Source organism: Nothobranchius furzeri, chromosome 4 (genome assembly GCF_043380555.1).
Source record: "Nothobranchius furzeri strain GRZ-AD chromosome 4, NfurGRZ-RIMD1, whole genome shotgun sequence".
Taxonomy (NCBI): domain Eukaryota; kingdom Metazoa; phylum Chordata; class Actinopteri; order Cyprinodontiformes; family Nothobranchiidae; genus Nothobranchius; species Nothobranchius furzeri.
In genome coordinates, this window is record NC_091744.1 from 88,462,353 (window position 1) to 88,490,269 (window position 27,917).

At 42.4% G+C, this 27,917-nt stretch overlaps 1 protein-coding gene across 3 annotated transcripts in view; it reads right to left on the minus strand.

The window, feature by feature from the left end:
• The window catches only part of tmtc2b (transmembrane O-mannosyltransferase targeting cadherins 2b), a 104,806-nt gene that overhangs the window by 21,267 nt on the left and 55,622 nt on the right, over positions 1-27,917 (minus strand). For all 3 annotated transcript variants that reach the window (XM_015965467.3, XM_054733508.2, XM_015965468.3), the window contains 8 exons: positions 17,022-17,865; positions 15,743-15,857; positions 15,538-15,623; positions 12,528-12,712; positions 11,499-11,577; positions 7,215-7,336; positions 3,156-3,237; positions 403-517 (listed from right to left, as the gene is read on the minus strand). In XM_015965467.3, coding sequence (XP_015820953.3) covers positions 403-517; positions 3,156-3,237; positions 7,215-7,336; positions 11,499-11,577; positions 12,528-12,712; positions 15,538-15,623; positions 15,743-15,857; positions 17,022-17,865 — 1,628 coding nt within the window. The remainder of the gene's footprint in view (positions 1-402; positions 518-3,155; positions 3,238-7,214; positions 7,337-11,498; positions 11,578-12,527; positions 12,713-15,537; positions 15,624-15,742; positions 15,858-17,021; positions 17,866-27,917) is intronic.

The window sequence follows — 27,917 nt, forward strand, 5'->3', positions numbered from 1 at the left end:
CTCTCGGCTAAATGAGCACAACAGCTTGAGGCTTTTTTGAGGCTCATTAACTAAACTTTACACTGACTTGAAAGTGTACTTTCTAGATTATTGAGTCTGGGATATTAGATGTTTGAGAGATGGCTCAGGAACATATACTGCTGCAAAAGGCTCTAAAGTTGGTGGACCTTCCACCGTTAGGAGAGAGGGATTACAAAGCACAGCCAAGTAAATCACTCAGGCTGAGGAATGGCGTAAGCCCATGGATAAACCGTGCAGACAGCAGACTGCACTCTCTCCTTTCTACCCAGCCAAGCAAAACTAGCCCATCCATTTTATCTCCACAACATGATTCACAGCACCTCTGCATTGGACTGCGAAGATCAAAAGAAAGGCAGAAAAAACCTCTAATCAAACACGTACCTGAGCATGTGGGCTGCGCTGAAGACCACATCAAACTCCCCACTGTCAAGGCGTGCGGCTTTCTTTGCCATCTCTGCTGCTTCCAGCAGCCGCGACTCTTCCAGTAAAAACTGACCTATCGGGGCAGGAGAAAACAGCATCGCTATTACAACACTAAAGGATCTCCACAAAGGCTCAGAGGGACGCACCGTCTAATAATGTTGACTTTGGCACAAGTACATGGACACCCTAGTCTACCCTTGTAACAGTATGCTGAAACACTGGATATGAGTGCAACAAACCACCCCTCTGTGACCGTTTCCCACAACCATTTGTTCAGATTAGGGCTGACCGTGATAGATGTCTTTCTCTTGAAGAAAAATGTAGTACTCGCAGGACTCATAAGGCATTCAAATGAAGGCACCTGGACTTCTTTGGTTTCTTGAAGACGTTTTGCTTCTCGTCTGAGGTGCTATGGCAATTCTTACTAGAATATAGGAGGGTCAAGCTTATGAACTGTAGCGGCCTATTTTTGCTTAACAAGCTGAAAATACCTGTGAATACCCCTCCTCCCTACCCCCTGAGCAGTCATTAGAGTCATTAGGCTCTATTGTGTGGGAATGGTTGTTTTGATTAGATGCAGGAAGGTGTGACCTGGACTGAAACTGATTGGGAATTAGATTCAGAGCTGTGTTATAGATGCCATCTATCAGGCAGGACTGTGGAAACCTGGACCAGAGTTTACATCGTGGTAGGACCTGGCATAGGGAGGAATTATAACCCTGTTGGTAGCTTCACTGTTGTTAAGTTGTTAAGATGATAAACCATCCACTGAATTTTACCATACTTTACTTGTTACCACTTCAGACAAGCTATTTAAAGTCCTTAAAGCAAAAGAGCCTAAACTAACACTGGCATTAGGCGGCTGCATAAATAGTTTATATATGCTGAAAGTACATTTTAAATGTGTAATTTGAGATACAAAATCACCATAAAATAAGTTTAAGAAGTATATAAAACTAATAGTAGCTAAAGTTTAAGTCCCATCCCCATGGGGAGCGGTGAGCTGCAGCTGTGGCTGCGCTCAGGAACTATTTGGTGGTTTAATCCCCCAAGCCAACCCCTTAAAGCTGAGTGTCAAGCAGGGAGGCTTTGGGTCTCATTTTAAAGCCTTCAGTATGAACCTAGTTCTGACTAAAAAGCTAAATGTTTATGAAAAATAATAAAACCATACAGGAGCAAGGTAACACTAATGGGAGTCAACTAAATCCAATACCTACAAAATTATTCTGAGGCGTATATTTATACATTGGTATTAATGAAAGTGGTAGTACTTAAAACTCCTGCTGCAGCTTGCCACTAGGGGGCTTCAGCTTCTGCTTTTTCTAGTTTTAACAGGTTTATTTCTCTTTAACTCACTTGTTTTGAAACACAGTTTCCATGAGTAAAAATCGCTTTACGTGCCATCATCATCATCATCATACTGGTGTGCTGAGCAGATAAATACTAATTTCAGCCAGCAGATAATTATGGTAACACATTAATTTACATCAACATATTTCTTTGAGTAAACAGAACTTTAGAGGGACTCAAAGGAAGAGCACCATTAAAGGCTTGATGAAAATAAAAGCTACAGAGATGCTAAAACTGTCGTGTTCTATGTTTTGTTCAAATTTAAGTGAACAACGTCAGGAAATTATCCTCTCATCTCATCTTAATCGAGCACTGACTGAGATGAAAAACAAAGTAAGGAAACATGTCCAAAGGTCACCAAACACTAGCCACGTTGACATGCACCAAATGTCCCCAATACCGTTCAAATCTTGGTTGATCGGAAATCAAAAAAGTATTCAATCAGATTAAATAGGTGTGCATGCACAGAGTTTTGTTTCCCAGAAAAAAGTGTAAACAAACGTCCTGAAACGAAGTGAAAAATGTAAAAACAGAAAAAAACAATTCTTCCTGCTTTCCTGATTCATTTAATCAATTTAATGTTTTTATTTTGCTCACAGAAGTCACACTTTCTTCAGAGAATAACTGCAGATTTATGCTTTGCTGCATTCCAATGTTCACTGCCAGGTCTGTTTAACCGATGTCCCCCTGTCGTCTATACGAGCACGTCTCCATCCACCTGCTGCAGAAACAGAAACGGGGATTCGTGCTGCAAACCCCGCAATGAATCTGCATGTTTCCAGTACAGACTAGAACACGTTTGTCGAATGATTTGTGCACCAATCAGATTTTTATTTTACGTCCACAAAATGCAAGTTCTGGATTAGATATTACTGAAATGGGGATGGCTTGCCATCATATTTAAAAGCCGGCGCTCGTTAGGCCGTCATTTTTTTAGAAAGGTAGCCTAAATGACGACGGGGAGGCTCGCTAACTGTTGCACACATGCTCAGTGGGCATTATTTTACTCCAACAATCCGAATGGCTGTGTACACGCAGGTCAATCGGGATGATGATGGACAAAACCACCTCTCTCAATCAGATGGAAATTTAGTTCCGACTGGGCCGATTCAAATCAGAATATTCCGATTGACATGTTTGCATGCAGAATTGTTGATCTGATTGGGCGTCCAATCCGATTAAATGTGCGCATGTAACCATGGCTGCTGTAGTCCTAACAACCTACCAAAATGTGCTAATCCCTGTCTTTGTAAAACATCTAAAACACTTTTGCAAATAGGATTCAAACTGCCAAGTCAAATACTAGAGCCGTAAGGAAAAAGTCAGGATTTGTTAAAGTGAAAGAAAAATGGAAATCTTACCATAATGCATGTAGCAGTTGCCTTTTGTGGGATCGAGCTGGATGGCCTTCAGGAAGTACCTCTCGGCTTCCGTTTTCTGCCCCTTGGAGAAACAGATTAAAAACATTATCATTATTTCTTCAACCACTTCTCAAAACCGCTTATTAAAAAAAAAGACCCACTCAGCCCAACAGCTAAAGTGCATTTGTGTAACCCTCCTGTCCCTGTTTCACCCACATACCAGTCCTCACAATAAATCTTAATAAACAAACGTGGATAAAGGTGGACCACGAGTGTTATTTTTCCAGGCTCGTGTGTCAGCCGTCACAGTTCTCCGTGTCACGCTTGGCACAGCGGAGCGGCTAGGGCAAAGGCTCTTTCATTACACTTTTATCTGAGCAAATATCACTTCCAGAGCAAACTGCCAATTACCTGTGTGTGTGGCTTGGCCGCTTTGAAACAAGACAGCGATCGGTGTGGGGAAACGGGAAAGTGGTTCAGTGTAGACGAGAAAAAACGTTTGTAGGGATTTTTAGACTCTTAAGGATCTAGATCACAGAAATTCGGAGGTTTTATCTGTGTTTAGCGCTGTTCTGGCCTTTAGAGAGATAAAAGGATCAATAGTGTGAGAGTGAGAACAGCACGATGAGTTGGGAAGAAATAATTGACCCCTTGCAGACCTCTACAGCTCTCTCACACCATGTAGATTGTGACATGTAACCAATCGCAACTCAAGCAGACCCGAGCAGTTGGCCAATAGAAGAGGCAGCTGGGTCTGACACGCCTGGGCTCTCAGCTGGGCCACGTACGCCGTCTGATCAACAGTTAGCCATGTGCAATCATCAATAATAGTCGATGCATTATTAATGAAGCCTCACCATGTCTTTGGACACGTCCATGAATAATAAATGGGATCAAACTGATGATGTATACATGTTGAAAGGCTTAAACACAGCATGCTAAAGCACTCGTGACGGCATGATATTAATGATCGTTTATTTAGTCAAGTGACAACATTTTCACTGAGCTGCACTCTTAAAATTCCTAATTTTCTAAAGTAAATCTGCACGGGTGGTTCTCCTTGATGAGGCAGACAATCAGGGCTGTAATAAGCATGTTTGATAAACGTGACGTTGAGCTGATGGTGTCCAAGTAGCAAACACAGATCCCCTTTGAAAAGCACCGCTTTCGTATATTTTTGAACTCTTATTCACAGATGGAAGTGTGGGTACATTTGTGTGCCAGATGCTTAAATGCTAGCAGAGGTTTCCATCAGTCAGGGCTGAGTTTTCACACCCTAGAATGAGTTGCAGCAAAACCTTTTTTTGGTCATCACTTGCCTTCAATCGTTTTAAATGTTTCTTGTAAAATTGGCATCGTGAGATATTATTTTATCTCCTAAAGCAATTGTTTGTAAGACTTTCTCAGAAAGTCTTTATTAGATGGACATCTGCTGTTTAAGGTGCCCACATGCTCAACACATAGCTGGTATGACTCAGGCACTCATCTAGTATGTTGTAAGGCAGAGGAAGTAGGTGTAACTTATCCCCAACCCACAGAAAGGATTTAGTAAAGTCTTTGTTTAAAAGTCACTCACTGACTGAGTTTTTTCTGTCTGTCTGGATGTTGACAGAATATCTCATGGACCACAGGGTGGACTTCTCTGAAACTTTGAGAACGTGATCACATGGACGTTCGTTTTTAGAGTCAGTCTAACTAACGAGGGCCAACAGATTTTGGAAACACAAAACAAGGTGAAAACGTTGTCAGTGTTACAGATATTCAGCTATGTTGTGGTTGTAGGCGGGAGTTTAGAAAATAAAGCAATAAATCTTTTCACTAAAAGAGAAATGATGGGCAGCTCTGAAACTGTAACACTTCATGAAGCGGCAGTCTTCCATATCCTCGAAGCACCGTAAGGCTCATAGGGGTTTACCACAGATACGACTAAACTCCACCCACTTGGTATTCCAGTCGGGTCTTTGTTTGCATACTGGATCCTCGTTTTTGACACACACTTGCTGAGCTCATTTGTGTATCCCTCACTACTCCTGACAACATCAGACAGACTGCAGAAGCAAAGGTGCAACCCTGCATTATATTAGTGCATGACAGGACAAGAAGATGGCTGGATTTCATATTGCTAACATCAAAGTGGCCGAGCGCTCAATGGCCGCCCTGCGCCCTGGTGTTGTATCAGCAGATGGGTCGCCACAGAAGGGCAGCAGTGCCGATCTAAACTATTAACTTCTCCTCTCTCCTCTATTTTGTGCTTTTATCCACAAATCGCTGCTGCCTCCTCTGTACATCAGCGAACAGCTCAGCTCCACCATCAACACGTTACCTCTGTCTGACCCTGCTGCTGAGCCTCATCTTGCATCCCTCCTTCTGCCTCTCTCATGGGGATTTAAACCTCAGGACCCTTGACAGCATCTGAAGCATCTTCATCACTTCCAGTTGCTCCACAGGGAGGTTGGTTGTAGGGAATGATCGAGAGCCAGAGGGCAGGTCAACTTCCTGCACTGCTTTTGATCATGCTTAAAAGGTGCTGACACGAGGAGAAGGCGGCAAATGAAAACATGCCTTTACTGTGTCAGATAAAGATAAATACACGTTTTCTGTATGAAATACCTCTCGTTGGTAAAGCGGCTCTATTAGCTACTTCTCAGGGACCTGAGTTTGATCTCAGAGCATCACAAGAGCACAAACCCTTTTACCATTCATCATGAAAACAAACACCAAGATTCCTCCCGGCAGGTTTGAACTTTCTTCCTCCTTCAGATCAATAATAAATTCCTCAGAAATGAGTTTCTCTTCACAGCCCACACACGTCTCCCCTTCAGCCCACTTCAGCACTCTCTCCTGACCAGTGCTATTACTGCTTAAGATGTCTTTGCTCAAAGGATTTGGGCCCATTTAACTTCTGGTGCCCACCGACATTTTTACACAAATCCATTTAAAAAGTGACTCATGTTTGTGCTGCCAGCTGATCTATTTGTTCAGATAAGGATCAAAGTGCAGGAAAAAAAATCACTCCAGCCTGGTGATTTCATTTAGGCAAGGCCGGATTATAATATGGGCAACTGGGCACAGGCCCAGGGGCCCACAGCCACAAGGGGGCCCACGCGAGAAGCAGTCTTTTTATATATATATATATATATATATATATATATTTTGTGCAGCAGTCTTAACGTTGGAGAAACAAAGTTAGCAAGTAATTAAACTTGTGCCCGCATTTACTAAGTCAACACACATTTCTTTTAACAACGGTAGTTTTTGCATCTTTACTGCCTGCTTCAACCCCCCCCCCCCCCCCCCCCCACCCCCGGACATCAGCCACAAACTCACTGATGCGCCTGCAGCCTCTCGGAGTTCCTGCTGCTCTAAACATTAAAATAATTATTTCATTTTCTGTTCCTCACTTCTGATTACCTTCAGTGGTGTCTGTTTGTTGCAACCAGCAGGTACAAAAACTAACTATTTTTCTGTCCTGCCTGTTTATTATCTTCCTGCATCTCCTCTCAATCCTAAAGAAAAACTGCTACCTGGGTTCATATATATTCACCTCATGAGTTACCTTTGAACTGCAGTTCTAAAAGATCTACCGACCGCTAAAACAGCGGAGCGCTCGCCGACCGCTGGCCACACCAGCGCGGTGGTCACCAGAGGATGAAACAGGTGATGCGCTCGCTCCGCAGCAGCGAAACACATCCGACACAACTAAAAGGGAAGGGATCCTGATTGTAACAATATCAAGGCTTGTCTTTAAAAATGCGGGGCAAAGTGTTTCCACATAGCTTTAAAAAATATGACTGGATTTGGCAAATGAAATAAATGTTTTGTAATTATTACCCTGAATGGGTGAAGCCCATTTAGACTGTGATGAAGGTGTTTGACCGAAAAGCTTCAGAAGAATAAATACTATATTATTGCAGATTGAAGTGTGTGGATTTTGTTCATCTTCATCAATTTTTTTATCCAGCACCTCAACCCAGATGAGCGGTGTTTCTTCATTTTTATAGTTTGTTGTAAGTTAAAAGATCATTAATTAGGTGGGCGATGCCAGAAATAAAGCCTTACTGTCACAGCCAGGAGTTTGCCGTATGTGAGGTGTGCAGGAATATGGTCCGGCTTGGCTCTCAGCGACTCTCGGTACCAGTGTTCAGCTTCAGTCAGCTTATTCAGTCTCATGTAGGCTTCGCCTGGGGAGGAAAGTAACCGTCACATCAGGAGGCTCTCTGTCGGAGGCTGAAGTGTTTTCTGCTGGTCTTGAGACAAACTTTCAGCTACATTAACAACAACAAAAAACACCTTTGAATTTTTTCTTGTATTGAACTTTTTTTTGTTTAAAATAGAAAAAAAACATGCATTTTATTGAGACTGATGAGTCACATTTTGCTAGCAATGTTCCTGTTTTCTCCTCATTCATCTGCTGCCCCCCCCCCCCCCTCCCACACACACACACACAGCCAGAACTAACCTGCTGTCAGCAAACAGCAGGTTAGTTCTGGCCAACAAACTGTTAAACAACCAAAAACTAACCCTAACCCTGAAACAACAATCCACTCATTCTCTTCAATGGTCCTTCAGTAGATCGTCACAAAAATGTCTGAAATAAAAAGATAATTCACGCAAAAACTCATTGGAGAGTGATTAAGTTGCATTATGCTGCATGGTGGTGCAGTGGTTAGCACTGTTGCCTCGCAGCACGAAGGTTGCAGGTTCGAAACTTGGCTGCGGCCGTTCTGCGTGGAGTTGCGTGTTCTCCCCTGCATGCGTGGGTTTCCTCACAACACGCCCTACAGGTTATAAACTGTAAGTCGCTTTAGATAAAAGCGTCTGCCAGATAAATAAACATAAACATAAATAAATTATGGTTATATTTTCAATCGGGTGGTTTTAGAAACTAAAACAACATTCTGACAAAAGAAAACAGATTTTTATTCTAATGGGATTATCTCTAATCTCCCTCACAATAAACAAGCAGAAACACATAATCACAATGTGTGTCAGAATAATTTTAAACTATCGATATTTTGCACAAACTTTAAAATTGCCTTCATAAAAAACTGAAGCATGTTCTTGTAAACGTGGACGAGAGCATTGTTCCGTCATTAAAGCTTTTCATTTTTCATTCAACTGTTGAAAGTCTGTGATTTTGTTCCTGCAAATAAAAAATGTAATTTAGGAAAAACGTTTTAAAAAAGCAGCAAAACACAAAAAAGTCTATTTTTATATGAAATTTATCAATCTCAGTTCAGTAACTATCCCACTACCCGCTAACTAACATTTGCTTTTTTGACTTAAAATGTCAGAAAAGGATGAACATTACTATGGAAAGCTAATGATCGAATGTATTTGCTAACATTTTACATGCAAATTCAATATTTACGACACGTTTAAAATAGCTGCTACTTGTACGTCTGTGCTGACGTGACCCTATTCTGTTGCTGAAAGGGTTAATAAGAGGCAACATACTTGGCTACATCTCTTTTCTGGCTGGAGACTCGCGTGTGAGATTAGCACAAATATCAACACGCAATTAGACGTGACGTTTAGTCCAAGGAGCTGAATCCAGCTTCATGGAGTGGAACATTCCTGAGCCCACCAGAGCGAGCCGGAGTGCGACCAGCAGGGTGCAGATTACCACCCGGGTCTGCCTCTGGACAAAGCTTCTGCTCGCTGGCGTCTGACAAACAGCACGAGAGCAGCACAGTGGCGGAAGTTGGAAATAGATATGAGCAGGTGTGCCAGATGTGCAAATCGCTTCAGACGAATAAATAAATAAATAAAAAGAATAGGCGCTAAGTAGCAGAAATCAGAGTTCTGGCTGAGGTGTGTGTGTGTGTGTGTGTGTGTGTGTGTGTGTGTGTGTGTGTGTGTGTGTGTGTGTGGTGTGTGTGTGTGTGTGTGTGTGTGTGTGTGTGTGTGTGTGTGTGTGTGTGTGTGTGTGTGTGTGTGTGTGTGTGTGTGTGTGGTGTGTGTGTGTGTGTGTGTGTGTGTGGTGTGTGTGTGTGTGTGTGTGTGTGTGTGTGTGTGTGTGTGTGTGTGTGTGTGTGTGTGTGTGTGTGTGTGTGTGTGTGTGTGTGTGTGTGGGTGTGTGTGTGTGTGTGTGGTGTGTGTGTGTGTGTGTGTGTGTGTGTGGTGTGTGTGTGTGTGTGTGTGTGTGGTGTGTGTGTGGTGTGTGTGTGTGGTGTGTGTGTGTGTGTGTGTGTGTGTGTGTGGTGTGTGTGTGTGTGTGTGGTGTGTGTGTGTGTGTGTGTGTGGTGTGTGTGTGTGTGTGTGTGTGTGTGTGTGTTGTGTGGTGTGTGTGTGTGTGTGTGTGGTGTGTGTGTGTGTGTGTGTGTGGTGTGTGTGTGGTGTGTGTGTGTGTGTGTGTGTGGTGTGTGTGTGTGTGGTGTGTGTGTGTGGTGTGTGTGTGTGTGTGTGTGTGGTGTGTGTGTGTGTGTGTGTGTGGTGTGTGTGTGTGTGTGTGTGGTGTGTGTGTGTGTGTGTGTGTGTGTGGTGTGTGTGTGTGTGTGTGTGGTGTGTGTGTGTGGTGTGTGTGTGTGTGTGTGTGTGTGTGGTGTGTGTGTGTGTGTGTGTGTGTGTGTGTGTGTGTGTGTGTGTGTGTGGTGTGTGTTTGTGTGTGTGTGTGTGTGTGTGTGGTGTGTGGTGTGTGTGTGTGTGTGTGTGTGTGTGTGTGGTGTGTGTTTGTGTGTGTGTGTGTGTGTGTGTGTGGTGTGTGTGTGTGTGTGTGTGTGTGTGGTGTGTGTGTGTGTGTGTGTGTGGTGTGTGTGTGTGTGTGTGTGTGTGAGGAAAAGGCAGAAAAGTGAAAGTAAAACAACAAAGAGACAGAAAGTACTGACTGTACAGCAGTAATATTAATATTAGTAATATTACAGTCGGGGTGTTCTGCAGGTGAAAGGTTAATGAACTCTGTTTCACACGGTGGAGTAATTCCTATTACTGGAAAGGCTAAATAATTTTGGTCAAAAAGAAAACATTTATTTGTGAAATGTGGAGCTTTTCTAACAAATTCCTCAGTTTTATGTTTCCTGAACAACCTGAACCCAGATCTAGAATTAATACTGGTATTAGTAAATGCTACTTTTGATTTTTTCTAGTGTTGTCTGAATGTTTTGATCTCTCTGCTAAAAAAACCCAAACAAACAAACAAGACACTGGCCTCGGACTAAAAGATGTCAGACTACAGAAGATATTCATAAGAGTCGTATTTAAAGTCCTCTCATGAGGATGAAGACATGAATCTTGTTTCACTGGAATTCTAAACCTGTTCATTAGGATTTTCAAGACAACATTCCCTAAATAGTCTAAGTGTGAGACTTGTGATGAAACTTTGGGAGGGGTTGGATTCCGAATAGCAGCTAAAATTAAAGTAAATTGCAAGTTGAGCGGCATTTAGGACACTGCCTCTAAACTGCAACAAGAACATTTACATCACTCGACTTTTAAAAGGAGACCAGGTAGCTTTGGCTTTCATTTAACACTCCCTAGTTTTTGTTTAGTAGAACCAAAAGCAACACCGATCTCCTTGCCGTGCACACTTGTGTCCTGCAGTTGCACCATCCCGACCAGGGGTGTGAGTGCGTAGGGTGTCCCGATTCTCAAGAAGTTGATCACGCCCGTTTTGCACCCTTGATCCCACCCAAGGTCGCATCGATGTGGGAGGAAAGGCTCAAGTGCCTTTTCTGAAAATATGTCTTTTCTAATGAAAGTAGTTCATTTTAGGGCAATGAAGTCGATGCTCTGAAGCTTTTAGACAAAGCAGCAATGAATGTACATAGTATCACAGCGACCAGCATCCCAGCATGCATTGCGGTCGATGAGGCAACACTCCCTGTTCCTATTCAGCAATTATTTATTAAGTTATTTATTAAAGCCTTCCTGGGTACTTTCTCCATGTGCACTTTACTGAAGACCACAGGGCGCAGTGCGAGTATTAGGACTGGGCCTAAGTCCAACAGGCCGAACCGGCACTCCGAAGTTGCAAGTGCAATATTTTGGCCACAGGGTCAATAAAGGTTAATAAAGGTCATTTTAGCACATACTGGCACAAGAAAATGGTTTAAAAAAATGAAAAAGTTGCAAAGTAACCCTTTAAAAGTATGTCCTACATCACCCGGCCCTAAAAGAAACCTCAGGATTCAGTTGGAAAGTCAATTTTTCCAAAATGAACAGGCAAATTTGTGAATATCTGCATGCATTCATATATTTATACACCAGAACGACCAAAAAAACCTGGAAATATATGGATGTCCATTTTCTAATGCCTCTCAAGCATCTAAACCTGTTTTCTTTTGACTGTTCGATTCTCCCTGCAGCTTCTATCCTCATGAAGCAGAAACTAAAAGCAGCCCTTACCCATCATGTTGTAGAGGCTCTGCGGTGCAAATTGTCTTGGCATTTTCTGTATTGCTTCTTTAAACACAGAGAGGGCCTCCTGTGAATGAAACAAAACAGGAGGAGAAGGAGAAGGGGGGGGGGGGGTTGTTTGCATTAGAGGACCAGGCTCGGGGGGGGGGGTACTGTTCATTGCTTCTGTGCAGCCGAGTCCCTGGCGGTGTGAAAGCACAGCGTGGAATTGGGGGTCTTCGGTTGGCTGGTTCATACAGAGCTGAGCACAAAGGGTCTATCTTCTGTGTCAAGGCCTTCAAGACACCCAGAAGAGTGTCACTTACTGACTCTAGCACAGCGTGTGTGTCCTGCATTTCACTTTGGAGCACCCTGGAGTTTGAACGGTAGCGGGACCTGAAGGTTTGCTGAGGTCAGAGGAAACGAGGCTGCTTCAGCTCACCAACTTACAAACAATTCATCTAACCCTTTATTACATCAGCTGTAATGACGTTTCATTCATGACTGAACCAGGAGGGTCACCTGCTGACACACAAATAAATGTGCCGCATTAGAAAAATAAACATTTAAATTTTTGCTGTAGCAGGTCTTCAGGGGCGTGAAATCGAGTGAATTTGTTAGGAGCAGCCTGAGGATTGTCTGCACAAACACCCGATGACAGAAGCAATTTTGGAAACTGTCACTATTAAAGTGGACATTTCCTCCGTGTCCCCTGAAGGCTTTTAGAGCAACTTCTTTCATTTGATCTCAATCCACAGCAGTTTCAAGCTGTTCTTATTACCCGGTATTACCCGGTGACTCTGTTAAGTCACACAGCAGCAGTGCGAGAGTTAATTACAGACATATTTGGATATGCATAATTTAAACTAGCTGCGTGCAAAAAATAAAAGTGGACAGAAAATGAAAACAAAACATTTTTTGAAAAGGATTATTTTCTGCATGTGCAACAAATTCCTTCAAAATGTTCTGCACTGCAGGAGTAGCTCTTAACTCTCACATTATCATTACATTTCTTAAATAACTCATAGTTTGTGTTACCTCTTGATGCCCCTGCTCATGGAGCAGTTTGCCCATGTTATACAGGCAGCTGGTGACCGAACTCTTGTGGGCGTGAGGATCCTTTAGGTTCTCATCTGGGATGTCGGCACATGTCAGGAAGGTGCGTTTGGCCTCGTCCAAACGAGCCTGATTCATGAGGATGATGCCTGTATTCAAGTAAGCCGCTGGGGAGGGAATCAGAATGCCAGCGTTCAGGTCACTTCGACTGTGATGTCAGGGCTTTCCTACTTTACATGCGTGTACAAACTCACTCAGGTAAAGAGAGTAAAGTTTATTTTGTAAAGTAACAGAATCTTTAGGAAATCCAAATGTATGCAGCCATAGAAACACTAAGTGGTGTGTGTGTGTGTGTGTGTGTGTGTGTGTGCATGTGTGTGTGTGCGTGTGTGTGTGTGTGCGTGCGTGCGTGCGTGTGTGTGTGTGTGTGTGTGCGTGCGTGCGTGTGTGTGTGTGTGTGTGTGTGTGTGTGTGTGTGTGTGCGTGCTCATGTCGAACTCAGTGAGTTGCGGAAGATGGCTGCTCTTAAGCACGCTCTGTTGGAGGTTTCTTCCTGTTACAGGGGAGATTTCCTCTCAACTATCGCTACATGCTTTCCTAATACTGCCAAGTCTCTGACACAACAAGCCAGTGATGATGCAATCTGCTGGATTTCCTTATCTAGGAAACTTTGAACTATGTGGCTAAATGAAATGAACTCAGTTGGAGTGTTTACTTTGTGAAAGGCCCTGAGACGACTGATTCGGCGCTATGTAAATAAACAAAATTGAATTGAATTTTCTCTATAAAATTGGTTTAAAATGACACATTTACATAGACTCTCTTAAGTCCAGTCATCAGTTGTGGAAGGATCAGTTAGATTTCTTTGTTTCCTGTTTGTGTAACATCTGAATCCTTCAGCTGGGAGCCTCTAGAAGCCCTCACATTTCTCCTTTCGTAGTCAAAGGCAAGATTTTGTGATCAATACATGGTTGGAGAGAAGCTGGTCTCTGAGGAACTTCCTCTCTAAGCATCTCCCCATCAAGTCTGGCTGTTGGAATGAATTAGGTGGATAAAACAGATCAATGTGGACGGGTTTTCCAGATCCCATAATGAAGCCAAAGAGGAGCACTTGAGAAACAAAGCCCGTTTCCTTGTGTTTGTTCCAACATGTCTCTTAGTTTCTAACCTTTCTGTTGCATAAACAACTCAATACGCTTTCTTACTTTGTAAAGATCTGTTATAAACAAGAAGCTGAAAACAACAAAGGAAGACAATAGACATTTACGGGTAGTCTAGTCGGCGTGTTTACCGGTTTTCTGTAGCTCAAAACAAATCAGTGGTGTTTTATCACAGGACAAGATGTGAATTGAATACATGAGCAACAATTTGCACCAGTTAGCTCACAATTAGGCCGTGAATAATGGTGCAACCTTTAAAAAATTTAACTCTCACATTATCATTCTGGCTGCAAAATGTCAACTAGAGTAATTAATTATCTACGGATTGGATAACTGCACGCTGACTGGAAATTCCCCTGTCTGACTGTGAGCTTGATCAGATGCATAATTAATCTGTGAAGAAGAAAACGGAGATGTGTAACCCATGTGACTGACGCACCTGGAGGGAGCTCCCCAGTTAGAGGAATCCTGACCTGCTAACGAGCTAGCTGCTGTTGCTCCAGGTGGAGTGCTGAATCACTCAGTCACGGTTGCTTCAGGGTTTGGTTTTCTCTGCCAGTCTTCAGTGCTTGCTAAAACCTTCAATTCAGCTTACCTGAGGGTGCAGTTGATTCACTGTTGTGAGACGAAGAAACTGAACCGTACCATTTTAAAAGGGTAGCACGTTGCCAGAGTAACAGGAGTGTTGATCCTCCCTTTTTGCCTAACCGAGGCCAAAGTTTGTGTATGTGTTTCTACTCATCGGTCAGGTTTTTGTGTGGATTTCTTTTCCTTTTCCCTTCATATTCAGTTCATCCCATTCACCGTCTTGAATTTTCCTTGGATGGCGAGCCACCCATGAACCAACTGAACTGTGGAACCCTGGACTGATGTCGCAAGGAAACGAGACCTCGTTCATGCAGATGAAGTCTGAAACTCTTCAAGGAACTGATGGACGCTCTATTGGTTATAATGTTTTGTACATATATCACTGCTTATTTGATGTAAACCGTTTGACCTTGTGAATATTCAAAATACACCTTGAACGAAAACCCCTCTTATCAGTTGACTTTTTGCCCAAACTGTTTATTGACTCCTTTGTTGAACTTAGTTTTGGTCACCGATTATTCCTTCTACTGGTTATACGCAGCAGCTCAGGTGGTAGAGCGGGTTGCCTCATGATTGGAGGGTCATGGGTTCGATTCCAGCTCCCGCCAGGGGTATCCTGCTGTTGTGTCCTTGGGCAAGACACTTCACCCAACTTGCCTGTGTTAGTGGTGGTCAGAGGGGCCGACGACGCCAAATGGCAGCCTCGCCTCTGTCAGACCTCCCCAGGGCGGCTGTGGCTACAAGTAGCTCACCATCACTGGCAGTGTGTGAAAAAGCATCTTTGGGTGTCTAGAAAAGCACTATTTAAGTTCAATGCATTATTATTATTATTATAAGTCCGATTAGCACGCAGCTTTTTGAAACGGGGTTTACAGAAGACGTTTAAGATTATCTGCTAATGTCATTGACTGACGCCCTGAGTGGTGGGGGTGCTGCTCATTTGCTTTATGGTCAGGTGGGAGTGTAAGAGGCTTGTGGAGCAGAAGACGACTCCAAGAGAATGAAAATAAATGCAGAGGACAAAGACAAAGAAATGGGATGGATTATTGACATCTGCCTGATCTGTTGACATAACCAGGCTTTGAAAGCCACTCAGACAGCTGTGCTTGGATGTTTAATTCATCCTTTTCTTTCTCTTTGCATAACCGCAGCTTTTGTTCACTGTTGCCAGGACACAGCACAGCACAACCACAAGAGCTGGACACTGTCAATAGAAATAATAAAAAAAGAAGATCTGTACTTACAAGCCAGAGTTGGCCGACTCCCAATGGCCAGTTTATAGTAGTGGAGCGCCTCTGAGAACTTGTTGCTCTCCTGTAGCAGCAAACCGCTGGGGAGGGAGGGAGGGAGAAGTTGGAACCGCTCAAAAGGAAAGAGTTTAATTTTAAAGCCTCTTTTTGGATTAAACTTAAAAATCTGTAGATGGAGATGAAAATAATTTCAATTTACAGATTATACAGCATGTCGGCCATGTTGCTGCGGTAATACAGAGCATTTCTGTAAGCCTGCTCAGCCTCCTCCATCTCCCCTTGGCTCTTCAAAACATTTCCAAGGTTGCCCCAAGCTGACAGGAGACAAAGGAAACAGTTAATCAATAATAACGGCACAAAAAACTTTCATAACAACCGGTTTCTTTCAGATTCCCCCCTAAAAACACACCAGGAGAGAACATTTCAATGTGAAGTGGTAATTGTCTTTTACATCTTTTTACTTTAGAAAAAGTAGCGCAGTTCTGCAGCGGTCGGTTTTCTGAGGCAGAACAATGTCACACTGGGGAGTTCAACACAGGAAACACAGTGTTTCTAGAATGATCTTGAATGGAAGACCACCACAGGGACATTGAATGAGTTTCTGTTTAAAAGTGCAGAGCTTTAACTGACTGCTGAATATATTTGTGCAGAATATAGAAAACAAGACCAAAATCATGTAAACAGGAGCAAAAGCAGACCTTAATTCTGCCGTTTGAGAAACATTCATGAACGCCTTTTCTATCTAACAACTCCTGATTGCTTGGCAGATTCTTCTTTTATATGTAATAAATAGGCCTAAATGTCCCAAATCCAACAGTCTGAGTGCATCTGATGTTCAAAACTCACATTAGCTTTATTGAATGTAAGCGAGGACATCACTACTGCGGTGCTGCCCTGCCAAAACAAACAGCTGTCATGCCTCAGCTCCGCTACAGAATCTGAAAGGGAAATGAGCAAATGCAGGGTGTCCCTCTGTTGCTTTATGACCTCCCGCGCTCCTCGCAGACGTCACTTTCAACATAAATATCTGGTTTGGATTCATTCAAAAGATGTTAGAATATTTTATCTTTGTTTGGAGGTGGCGGTCAGAACTAGGAGACGGTTGCTTTTGGGTGAGAGACAGGGACCGTTGTCCTTAAACAGACTGCATGCTGGGAATACAAGCGACAAAAAAAGCTTCTACATTAAAAGTGCTTTCAGGAATCAGCTTTGTTTTCTAGCCTGACTTGGCTTCTTGTGCACTAAGTGCAACTTGATGTTTTCCTACTCTGTGGTGATGCTGAGCGACGAAGACATTCTGAAGCCGATTCACTTTAAATTATTCAGTAACACAGAGGACTGAGGGAGATAAAACATGGAAATGTGCTCAAGGTATTCTAGCAACAGAATAACGTATGATCGGTGCAAACAAACATCTATAAAACTGTATTCATGCTGTTGTTTGAGGAGTTGTAAGAAGTGACAGAAACCGATCTTACCTTTAGCAGGATTGACATAAATCCCAGACTTGTAGAGCATCTCCTCGTTCTTCCAGTCCTGGTTCCTCAAAACCGTTTTGACCCCAAAAAGAAGAACCAGAGCAGCGCTGCAGTACAGCAGAACCGTCCTGGAGGACCTGTGTCGCAGTCGGACGTACAGAGACCTCATCCCCACAGCAACCAGCAAGCAAAAGCCCATGCTGGGGATGTACAGGACTCTCTCTGCTATCACGAATCCCACATAGAAAAACAAGTTTGTGGCGGGTAGAAAAGGGATGACCAAAAGGCCCAGAGAGAACACCACAACGTTCTCTGTGGTAGGCAGCGAAGTCCTGCATTCGTCCTGGGTTTTGGTACCATTTAGTGTATTATTAGCATCAGCATGAGAGTCGCTCGTGTGTTCGTGGTTGTTGTAATGATAACTGTGCCCGTTGCTGTTCCCATGCCTCCCATTAATGTAATGGGACGCTTTTACATTGGTGTCTTTACTTTTGGCCGTGGAGCGAGTCCGCAGGCCAAACCAAGCAACCAGCAGCAACCCGAGATAGAAGAGCAGCGTGTGGACGTTTCTCCAGTCAGCGATCAGACTTCTGATCAGAGGCAAAGCGTCCATGGACCAATCAAAGCTGAGAGTGTCAGGGCAGAGGAGGAGCCAGAAGTTGAAGGCAGGTAGGTAGAAGAAGGTGAGAGTCCTGATGAGGAGCGAAGGTGAGTCGGCTGCTGGGTTGTCAGAGTTGGAGAAGTTTGGGGGTTTGTTGCCCATCCAGTAGAATCGGCATGCCAGTAAAACCACCCCCCACGCCGCCAGCAAAAACACATTCAGCAGCAGGTGGAGGTGCTCTCTCTGTGGCACAAAGAAAACACAAAGGTAGAGATAACGAAAAGGAACAGTGCATCAGATAAAAACCTTCTTTTACTTTATTTCTGGGCCAAAACGGTTTCATGCTGAATCAAGACCAATTTTCTCAAAGTGCTCGTTCTAATTCCTAATTCACACACACACACACACACACACACACACACACACACACACACACACTTAATTTAATTAAATACTTGTCATTTACACTGAATCAATTAATTGATTGTTTAAAATGAAAGTGACCTCAGAGCACTTTCCATCCACTCGTCATCTTTCCCTTCATGGCCTCGGTTGACGCATCAAAACAAGCCCAGCTATACGAACTCCCTTCATCAGGTTATAGAACACTTTCCCAAACATTGTGCTGACACACTGATGAAATATTTATGCGCTGTGTTTGGTTGTTTAACAGTTTGTTGGCCGAGAACTGAAAACATCACTGAATGTAATGCAGTTCCCAATTATTTTCTTTTGGGAGCATTTGGACACCTGAGCAGGTTTGTTGTTAAAATTTTAAATTGAACTCAAACAGCAGAAGCAAAACAAGCCTTGCACTTGGTTTTTATTATCTATACTGTTTAGGAACACACCATCTGTGAATGAATGACCATTTCTAAATTTCTAGGGCATCGTAGACTTAGAAGTTCTCCGTATCACTGTTTCTGAGAAAAAGGGGATTCGTTAACCTTTGGAAACAGCCTCTATCTGTTAATGATCACTGGAAAAAACCAACCAAAAAACAAAGCTAGTCCCACAAACGCTCTTTCTGCTGCAGAAAACAGCAACTTTAGAAAATTTCACAAACATAACAAAACCCTGAAGGTCAAGTCTGCCAAAAGCTTAGGGGAGGCCTGACATTGGCCTGCTGTGATCGTGAGGATGTTTCCGAACGCCACGGCTGAGGAAACTGTTCGTTTGTATGGCAACAAAAGGTCATTGTTTCAATCCAGATCACTATTCCTCATTAACATCAGCGACGGTCAGAGACAGCGTGGAAAACTGGCAAAACTGGATGGGGTGGGGGTGGAAAAAAATGTGTAAAAAGGAACAAATAAAAAAATACTAAGTTAACCGTCCTGCAGAGACTTGACAACAATCAGCCACAATAAAGGTCAGAAGCTTTAATCTAGACAAGCTTGACATAAAATAAAAATAAAAATCTCACAAAGTGAATGGAAAAGGACTCATTTCATTTCCGAGAACCAACCCTGAGTGGGGTTAAAGGGCGACAGTCACCAGGCGACAGGCTGGGCGGACACTGTGGACAGGTCACCCCTCAGTCTCAGGGACACATGGAGACAAATGAGACGTACGGCCATTCTCAGAGACATGCCTTGGGTAATTTAGCTTCACCAGTTAACCTAAACTTGTATGTTTTTGGCGTGTGGGAGGGAAAAACAAACATTGGGAGAACATGCTGCAAAAAAGCCACAGCTTGGATGTGAACTTGCTGTGAGGCAACAGAATTACTGTTTGCTGCCCAAACATCTTAAAAAGGTGAAAAAGATTCAACTTTTAATAAAAAATATTTGTTTGAGAGATGAAGAAATTGAGCTTCTACTGAATGTCCCTGCTGCTTCAGTTGGGTTATGTAACATGAAGCAAAAGCTAGTATTGGAAACACAAAAGGGTTAAAAAGCAATCTTTTGAGTTACGGAGAGCAAAATATGTATAAATCTCCAAACACTATTAATGTTGAAGTCATCTTTAATGTTGCAGAACCAAAGTCTTACTAGTAAAATGTGAGAAAATCTGTTAACCCTTTTCTAACCAGGCAGGTGAACAGAAACTCTCCGGTACAGAGAGGTGGACTGAAGCCGTCTCTGAGGCCCAAGGGCTGCACTTTCTACTGACTTTAGATGATTATGGAGCAGCGTTAGTGCACTCCAGCTTCTGCTTCAGGAATATCCAGCTGAGATTTCAGTGGATTTTCAACAGGCTTTCAAGGCAAGTGGCTATCCCCAAACAAGCTTACATGACACAGAGCTGCACACCGTGAAGGTCTACAAATGGGTTTCTAATCACTTTTGCTCACGCCGAGATGAAAATATCACCAGAACGGCTCCACATTTATGTTTTAACAGTACGCCTCTGAGAACCTGAACGTGCTGCCATTGCTGATAATCTGGAATTGCTCCCAAACACACTCGTTGAAACCTGGCGCTGTGACAAACAGATATGTCATCTTGACTCTTCCCAGACTCAGCACACACACTCATTCACTAGCATCCTAACTACATCCATATGGCAGCGCTGCAGAATGAGGGGACGCTTCACTTCGTCTTTTGTCTTGCTTTGGCATTACGCCAAATGTTTAGCAAAAGTACTAAAAATTCAAGATTAATACAATCTTTTCAATTTCCATTGATAAACAAAAAAAGAGGATTAAAAGACCATTTTAAAAAGTGTTAAAGTTGCACTGGTCATCACACATTGGTGAAATTTCATCTCTGCATTTGACCCATCCCCGTGGGGAGAGGTTATGGAGCTAGGATTGGGACAATATTACAAGTAACTTGTACCAAGTTTGTAACTTACAACACGTGTTGTAACTGTAACGTTCGTGTGGTAGCTTGTAATTCTCATTTAGCAACATGAAACTTTGTTTTGCAGCACGTAACTTTTGTTTTGTAACGTGTACATTTCAGTACTTGACATGAAACTTTCATTTTGTAACTTGCAGAAAGTTTTGAATCACAACTCTCAAAACACACATCTCAGTCTACAGTCGCAAAACTTAAATCTACGTGTTACAAAAGATTTTGTCCAAATTCAAGCTTCCCTTCCCAAAGAACCAATGACAGGCTTTGCCGGATCAGCCTATCATGCGTCGTGTATTCCTTGCTTACATAATACATTTTTAGAGAAATGAAACTGATGTAAATAAAGAACCTACATTTTGAATTAGAGCAGGAGTTCATGTCCGAGACACATGACTGCCTGATAAGACAAAGCCTTGGTTCTTTTTGGAGGGAAGCTAGAATCGGGACAAAATGTTTTGGACATGCAGACTTGAGTTTTAACTGTAGAAGTTTGTTTTGAGAGTTGTGATTGAAACTTGTACATATATTTTTTTTCTGCAAGTTACAAAGTGAAAGCTTGATGTTATTTACCAAAGGTTATGTGTTACAAAATGAAAGTTACAGTTACAAAACTTGTTACAAGTTACTTCTAATATTGTCCCAATCTTAGCTCCATAGGCGGTGAGCTGCAGCAGTAGCTGCGCTCGAGAACTAGTTTGGTGGTTTAACTCCCAATCCAACCCCTGTAAGCTGAGTGTAAAGCAGGGTGGCATTGGGTTTCATTTCTAAAGCCTTTGGTATGACCCAACCAGATTTCAACCCTGATGTCCCAGTCCCAGGGTGGACACTCTACCACTAGGCCACTGAGAAGGTCAAGAAGCATGCAGCAGTTGCTTCGAAGATGATCTGGTGCACACCCATTCAGTTAGCATCGGAGACCTGAGCACTATTTTACAGGAAACTCCAAACCTCCCAACTACATCTATTTAGTCAGTAATCCAGTTTAATTTGCAGTAAGTAAGAACAACCCAAAATAATCATGAGGGCAGGTTTTTTCTTCTCTTTTGTGTTTTTGGAACAGTCAGCTCTTAATTTAAGCTCCGTAGGACAAGCGTCTGAAATAAATATTCTTGAAAAGAAAAAGCAAAACTGGCTCATTAAAGAGCAAGTAAGGCCTAAATGAACGTTTCCTTGCTGATGACCTGTACAGATGAGAGTCTAATGGCGCCGTACACGTGTGTGTAATCATTAGTGTGGCAGTTTAGTGCAGCTGACTCTAACCCTAACCCGGTCTCCATCTTCAGGTTACACTCTGCTCCACATTCATGCAGAACCAGCTGTGGCTGATGGCTGAGCTGGAAAACGTGACGTTATCAGCAAATTACCACGTGGCTGCACCGCACTGGTCTCCAGGTGAGGCAGCCGCTCCTCCACCTGGCTCAGCCACTCACCTGCCGACATGACACATCAGCGCTCTGAGCCGCTCGCCTCCTTGAAAAAATGTCCTCCTCCCCTTTTCATCTAGTGGAGGTTAACAGGAAATCCTCCAGAATGCTGCAGAGTCTGTGTCTGCTCTTCTCCTGAGCGGTAAGTCTGTGTGAGTGCGTGCACGTACGAGTGTGCACGCGCCCGTTAACAACTTGTTTTTAGACTGAGAAACTCCGACAGCACACGCGGGGGGGTTGAGCGGTGTGTGGTCTATTACTGCTTCAGTGCTGCTCTCGCGGTCCGCCAGGCCACGCCTCGTTTTCCTAACAGGAAGTGTGGATGAAATACGTCTCCACCCATGCCTTGACCCTCACTTTAAGGGAATTTAGCTTGGTGCTACTTTTTTTTTGTAGTAACTAAGGTTGTCACGGTAACCGGTGTAGCGGTAAACCCCGGTAAAAAAGTTGACAATAATAATAACCGTCTTGTTGATTACCGCGGCTGCGGTCATCGTGGTCAAGGTCATCGTGGGTGCTAGGAACACAGGTTTGTAGCTACATAAAAGGAAAAGAGCTCAGGGAGAAATGAATGAGTTTGGAGGTTTGGAGAAGGGTTCAAGACACACAAGCTTTTTTCAATAATTGGCACACCATGCATGCAGTGTTTTCAGGAGCTTTCTAGGAACAACCCATCAGACAGTACATCTAACAAGCCCATCAAAGGGCAAAGCCATGACTGGCTCACACTCCAGCAAGCACCTGAGAAAAATCCAGGGAAGAAGCGGCACGTCTGACCTATCCCCTCCTCTTCATCATTACTGAGATCAATTGTCTGTGAAGGGCCTTTCATCAAGATGCTGCCTTACCTCGATAGACTTGTAATAGAAGTGAAAATGAGCTCAGGGAGCCAATCACCAAGTATTACCACCTTCAAAGCCTTCAGACACGGAAACACAAAGATAACTCAAATTTAGTAAGCATGCCACATCGCCGTGGAAGCCGGCATTACATGATCCGTCTCTGGGCTTGATGGATGGACATGAAGTCTGTTTTTGTCCTTGCTCCTCACCTGCTGGAGCAGCTAATCTTCCCTGAAACACAAATTCACCACCTCTTTTCTTCTTATCATCCAAAGCTGTTGTCATCATCCATGACAGAAAGAGCCTTTGGGTGTGAGACCCCATTCTTAGCACGCTAAACAAGATAAGAGTCTAATTATTCATCTCCTAACACGCGTTAAAGATTAGCAACAGCTGGCACATGACAACACCGAGGAGAAAACAGGGAGTCCGTTTACTTTATGAGCCATTACCTTTGACATTCATTATATATGCCTTTTGCATTTCTATAAAGTAATATACACATTATTTCAATTCACATGCACACAGCTGCAGATGTTTCCTATTAGAGGATCACATGCAGACAACAGCTTGTTGTGAAAGCACTAAAGACACATTACACACACACATATTTCTCTTTCGTCTGTAATTTAACAAGCTTTTTTTTTTACATGCATACAACAAAGCTCATTTTTGTGTAGATCACAGATTGTCTCGTATTAGTTTGCCTGAAATGCAGATTGTCGTTCTCTAATGGCAGCTGGAAAAGTTCATGATTATTCATGACTTCCTTTAATCTATAGTAGGTAAAAAAGAAATTGGCACATGCAAGACCAGAGACTGTAAAGCAAGTCAGCTGGCATGTCTGCATAAAATCTCACGGTGAAACGATCTCAGGAATTCACAAAGACAATTTACCAGAAATATAAAAGTTTTAGTGGAAACTCTACAAATGATATTTAGTGCTATTTTTGTTTTTGTTTAAAAAAGGCTCACATGGAGATAAATCAGTAAGTGCATCATTGCACACACTGCTCTGTGTTATATTATTATTTCATTGCAGATTAACGTAATAAAACATTTTTTCTGCATAATATGGTTTGCATTAACTAAACAAATATAACAAATTTACCTCAAAAGACTTAAAGCTAGCCGAAACTGCTAGCTGGTGATGATGTATAATAATAATAATAATAATAATAATAATAATAATAATAATAATAATAATAATAATAATAATAATAATAATAATAATAACTGTGAATAATTGCTAAAAAAATGTAAAGGTAATCATAAAATAAATCTTCAAAAATTTAAGCACCTATTAAACAGGACTTGACAACTTTTCTGTAGTGTAGGAGTCGAGCTGTAAACGAGCCCCTCCCGATTATAAACAAAATTCTCTTTAATGCCGTCATCATGTTAGCATAAAGACCTGCAGATAAATTAGTAGTTCTGGCTGTATTGTAAAAAAATTACCAAAAGTCAGCCGATGCTGCTCGCAAGCCTGCATGGAGTGAGAGGTCAAAGGTCAGAGCTCACAGCAAATTCCACCTCAAACAGCTCATGATCAAAGCGTTTAACATGCATGAACCCATCGGTAAACCTCCAGAGTCAGCTCGTCTGGCTGGCAGAAACCCAGAGCTCATGACGAGTGAGGATCCACCAAAGAAACAGCAAAGCCCTGGAAAAATTCCAGCAATGACCACAAATTTGTTGGAGATAAAAACTATATTGACTGAGAAGATTAAAGGTGAGATAATTGAATCCATTTAATTTCCAGCTCTCCGTGAAACTACACAGGAGGGAAGAGAAATGGTAAACAGATCTTAAAGAAGGTCAGTGGACTGGATTTTATGGAGCAGATCAAAAGGTATTGATGGAGTAAACATGAAAACAGAAGGACATTCTCTGTGCCGATGCCAAGCTCTGAAGGCCCACAGTGGAAAAAAGAAGCGCTGAGATGACGGAAGCACATAAATCTAAGCAAGAAAGTTTCCGACCGAGATGATGTAAAACATGCCAGCTCATGCTGTCTTGGTCAGCTTTTATTAACCATAATCACCGAACCAACATGGGATCCATTTATCTAGAAACCTTCACTCAACGTTCCAGCTTCTCTCCTCGCATCGCTGAAGCTCAACCTCCTAAATCACACTCGTTTTAAATAAGTACTAGTCATGCTACAAACTGTAAGCTTTCATGAGCCAGACGACCCTGATTTTAGGGGTCAAAGGGGCCTTTTAATGTGCTAGGATCAAAACACATTTATTTTTCATCGCTGGCATCTATAGACATAAACCGATTTATAACACGTGAGGAAAGAGAAACATGTCTTTAGCTAGAAGACTACGGTCGAATGTTGAAGGAGAAATGTTTTTATAGATATGTTGGGAGGAAATGATGCGATTCCTGAGAATAAGTATAAAATTTGATAATCGATGGAAAATCGTAAACTTAGCCAAAGTCTCTGAGGTTTGTAGAAAACGAGTACAGAGAAAAAATTTTCCTAATTTCAACCCAGCTGTTGTACAAGTTTACCTTCAGCACGACAAACTCAGCTGACTAACTTCAAATGCTACAAAAATAGATTTTCTTACATTTTTCTACCAGTAAAGTCAAATATTCCTCATCTGAGAAACAAATCTATATTTTATATCTCAGTACATCACTTTGTTCAAATTCTGACAAACCAGAAAGGGTCAAACATGAAAGAATAATCATAGAAAACCAAAACGGATTCAGATTATTTAACATTACAGAGAAACAGTAATAGCTTGAAAAATAAACCTGGAGTTCTTGATCTTTGTTTTGAACTGTAAAGGTCAGCTATCACATCTGACCACTACAGTAAATGTTCTGTCAAAAAGCTGCTGAAGCATCGAGATACGATGTAGATGAAGTATTACGTGTGTGGAGTGCATGATAGAGATAAACACAAAGAGTATCACATGCACAGGAGTGTGGCCAAGGTAGACTTTTATTTTCCTGCATGCACAGATTCTCACTTTTTAATACGCACTTGGCAGATTAACACCACTGTTCTGCTGCGTTTTGGGAGCTCTTACTGTACTGCACATGAACGAAAGACACAACGCCAGAGCCGCGTCCAAAGCCAAGCAGATGGACTGTCAGAGGGACGTCAGATGCTGGATGAAGGAAATTATTCCAACTGCATTTTTCTTCCTCAAACCACTTTTTGAATCTAACTCTCCGGGGTGTCGTGTTACAGCGGAGCACCACATCCCAGTGACACCATGACGTTTGTTGCTGTTTATACTGGCCAAGTAACGAGCACGAGGAACGCCACGAACACTGACTAAAGAGATGACTTGTGGTGTGATATGATGACTTAACAATGGCTGCCAAAGCCTTTAATATTTCTTCACAGAACAAAAATAAACTAAAAGAGAGAGAAACAAGATATATGACTACGTGAAAAAAGGGGATACAGTGACAGGAGCAGTTTTGTGACAAAAACAGAGACTAACCACCCAAGGCAGCAACTCTGCACCAACATTCAAGAGCGTCAGGAGGGGTTCGTCTCGCAGTTAAGCTTTTGCAAAACTGATGAAAACATAACATCATCATTAAATCATTACAGGATCGGAAAAGTCACTCAAGAGCCACAAAATAGCTTTTATTCTTGTTATTTTCAGCACAGACTGTAAATCAAAGATTGCCACAGAAGGAAGGAACTCAAACCCGAAAACGACTGCAAGAGATCAAAGAAAACCTGAGAAAGCTTTAATGTTGTGGGAAAATTCTGGGCACACCCTGCACTCTTCTGGAAGTCTTCGTGTGTCCCCATGTAGGCTTGAGTTCACAAAACTGTATAATAACTCAATGATCATGGCCTCCTGGCAAGTACTGAGATTACCACTGAGTCTGAGAATTGGGAGAATTTACCAGATGTGCTCAGAAATGAGCTATCTGTGCATCTTATCCCACTCCAACAGGATTATGTACAATTCAGTGTTTTAAATGCCCATTTAGATTTGAAATCTCCCAATAATGCATAAAGATCTACCAGGTGAAGCTTAGATAGTCTCAGCTAGCATGGCGCCTGGAGAAGGAAGCTTTGATCACACAGAATTAAGGGGTTTAATCAATTTTAGTTTCACCCCAGCTGGGATGTTTTTAGTAAGATGTTTAGTGTAGGAGGATTCTTTCCAAAATCCGCATCCATGTTTCCAACTGTCGGATTGTCCCGTGTGGTTTGGCTTTACCGCTGATGTAATTATTCCAACATTTCACCAAGGAGAAATTAGATCTAGGCTCAGACCAGTGACCATTTAGTTTATACAGGTAAACGAAGGATTGCAACTCAGCAACGAGACAAGACAGAATGGAAAACAATCGGGGGAAGAAATGAAACTAAAGACAAATGAAGGGAAAACTGCCAAAGAGAAACACTTGGCTGCTTTAACATGTCTAAAAATGTGCTTGTCCCAAAGTTTACAGAAATCCGGTTCATTGGCTGGCTGCTCATGGATCCTTCTGTCTTTAAGTGCAAATGGTAGCCTGACGACCTATCATACGTGAATTTGTAGTCTGGTCACAACTTTTAGATAGAGCTCAGTCGTAGGGGGGATCTACGGTTGTCGACCATGCACACAAAAGAAGGAGTAGAAGTACCCCCGTCTGCTCATTTCTCAAAGTGGCCGATATTTGATCGAAGAAGAAAAGCTCAACATCCAAAGTCCACAGTAAATGCCAAAGTTGTTTCTGACAAGTGCCCTTCCTTAACTGCTGCCATTTTTGTAGTTTTGCTCTGTCACAGCTCTGCCAGTGGTAAGCCCGCCCACCATCTCTCTACAAACATACAGCGCAGTGATTGGCTCAGTCCAAACTCAGCCAAGCCAATGGTAAACCTGCTAAGGCTTCAGTGGATCGTGGACTGACCAATCTGCAGAGTAAAATCTTTCACTACTGCTATGGCTTGTCTAGGTCTCTAGGCTATGCAAATGGGGCAGAAGAAGGAAAAAGACAATCTAAAGTTGCATGAAGATTAAAAAATCAGGTAACTAAAAATGTAATTTAAAAGTGATCGTATTATGTTTTTGTTAGGAAAGGAAACGTTTCTTCATAAACATGAAATTATTATGATGCTGAGTTTATTTGAAACCTTCAATAAGGTTTGTTACAACTTCTAGATATGGACTGGCCATCTAATTAATAATTCAACCAACAACTCCTGACAGGATCAACAGGGGAGTATCTCACCATGTTTACTGGCTGCATCA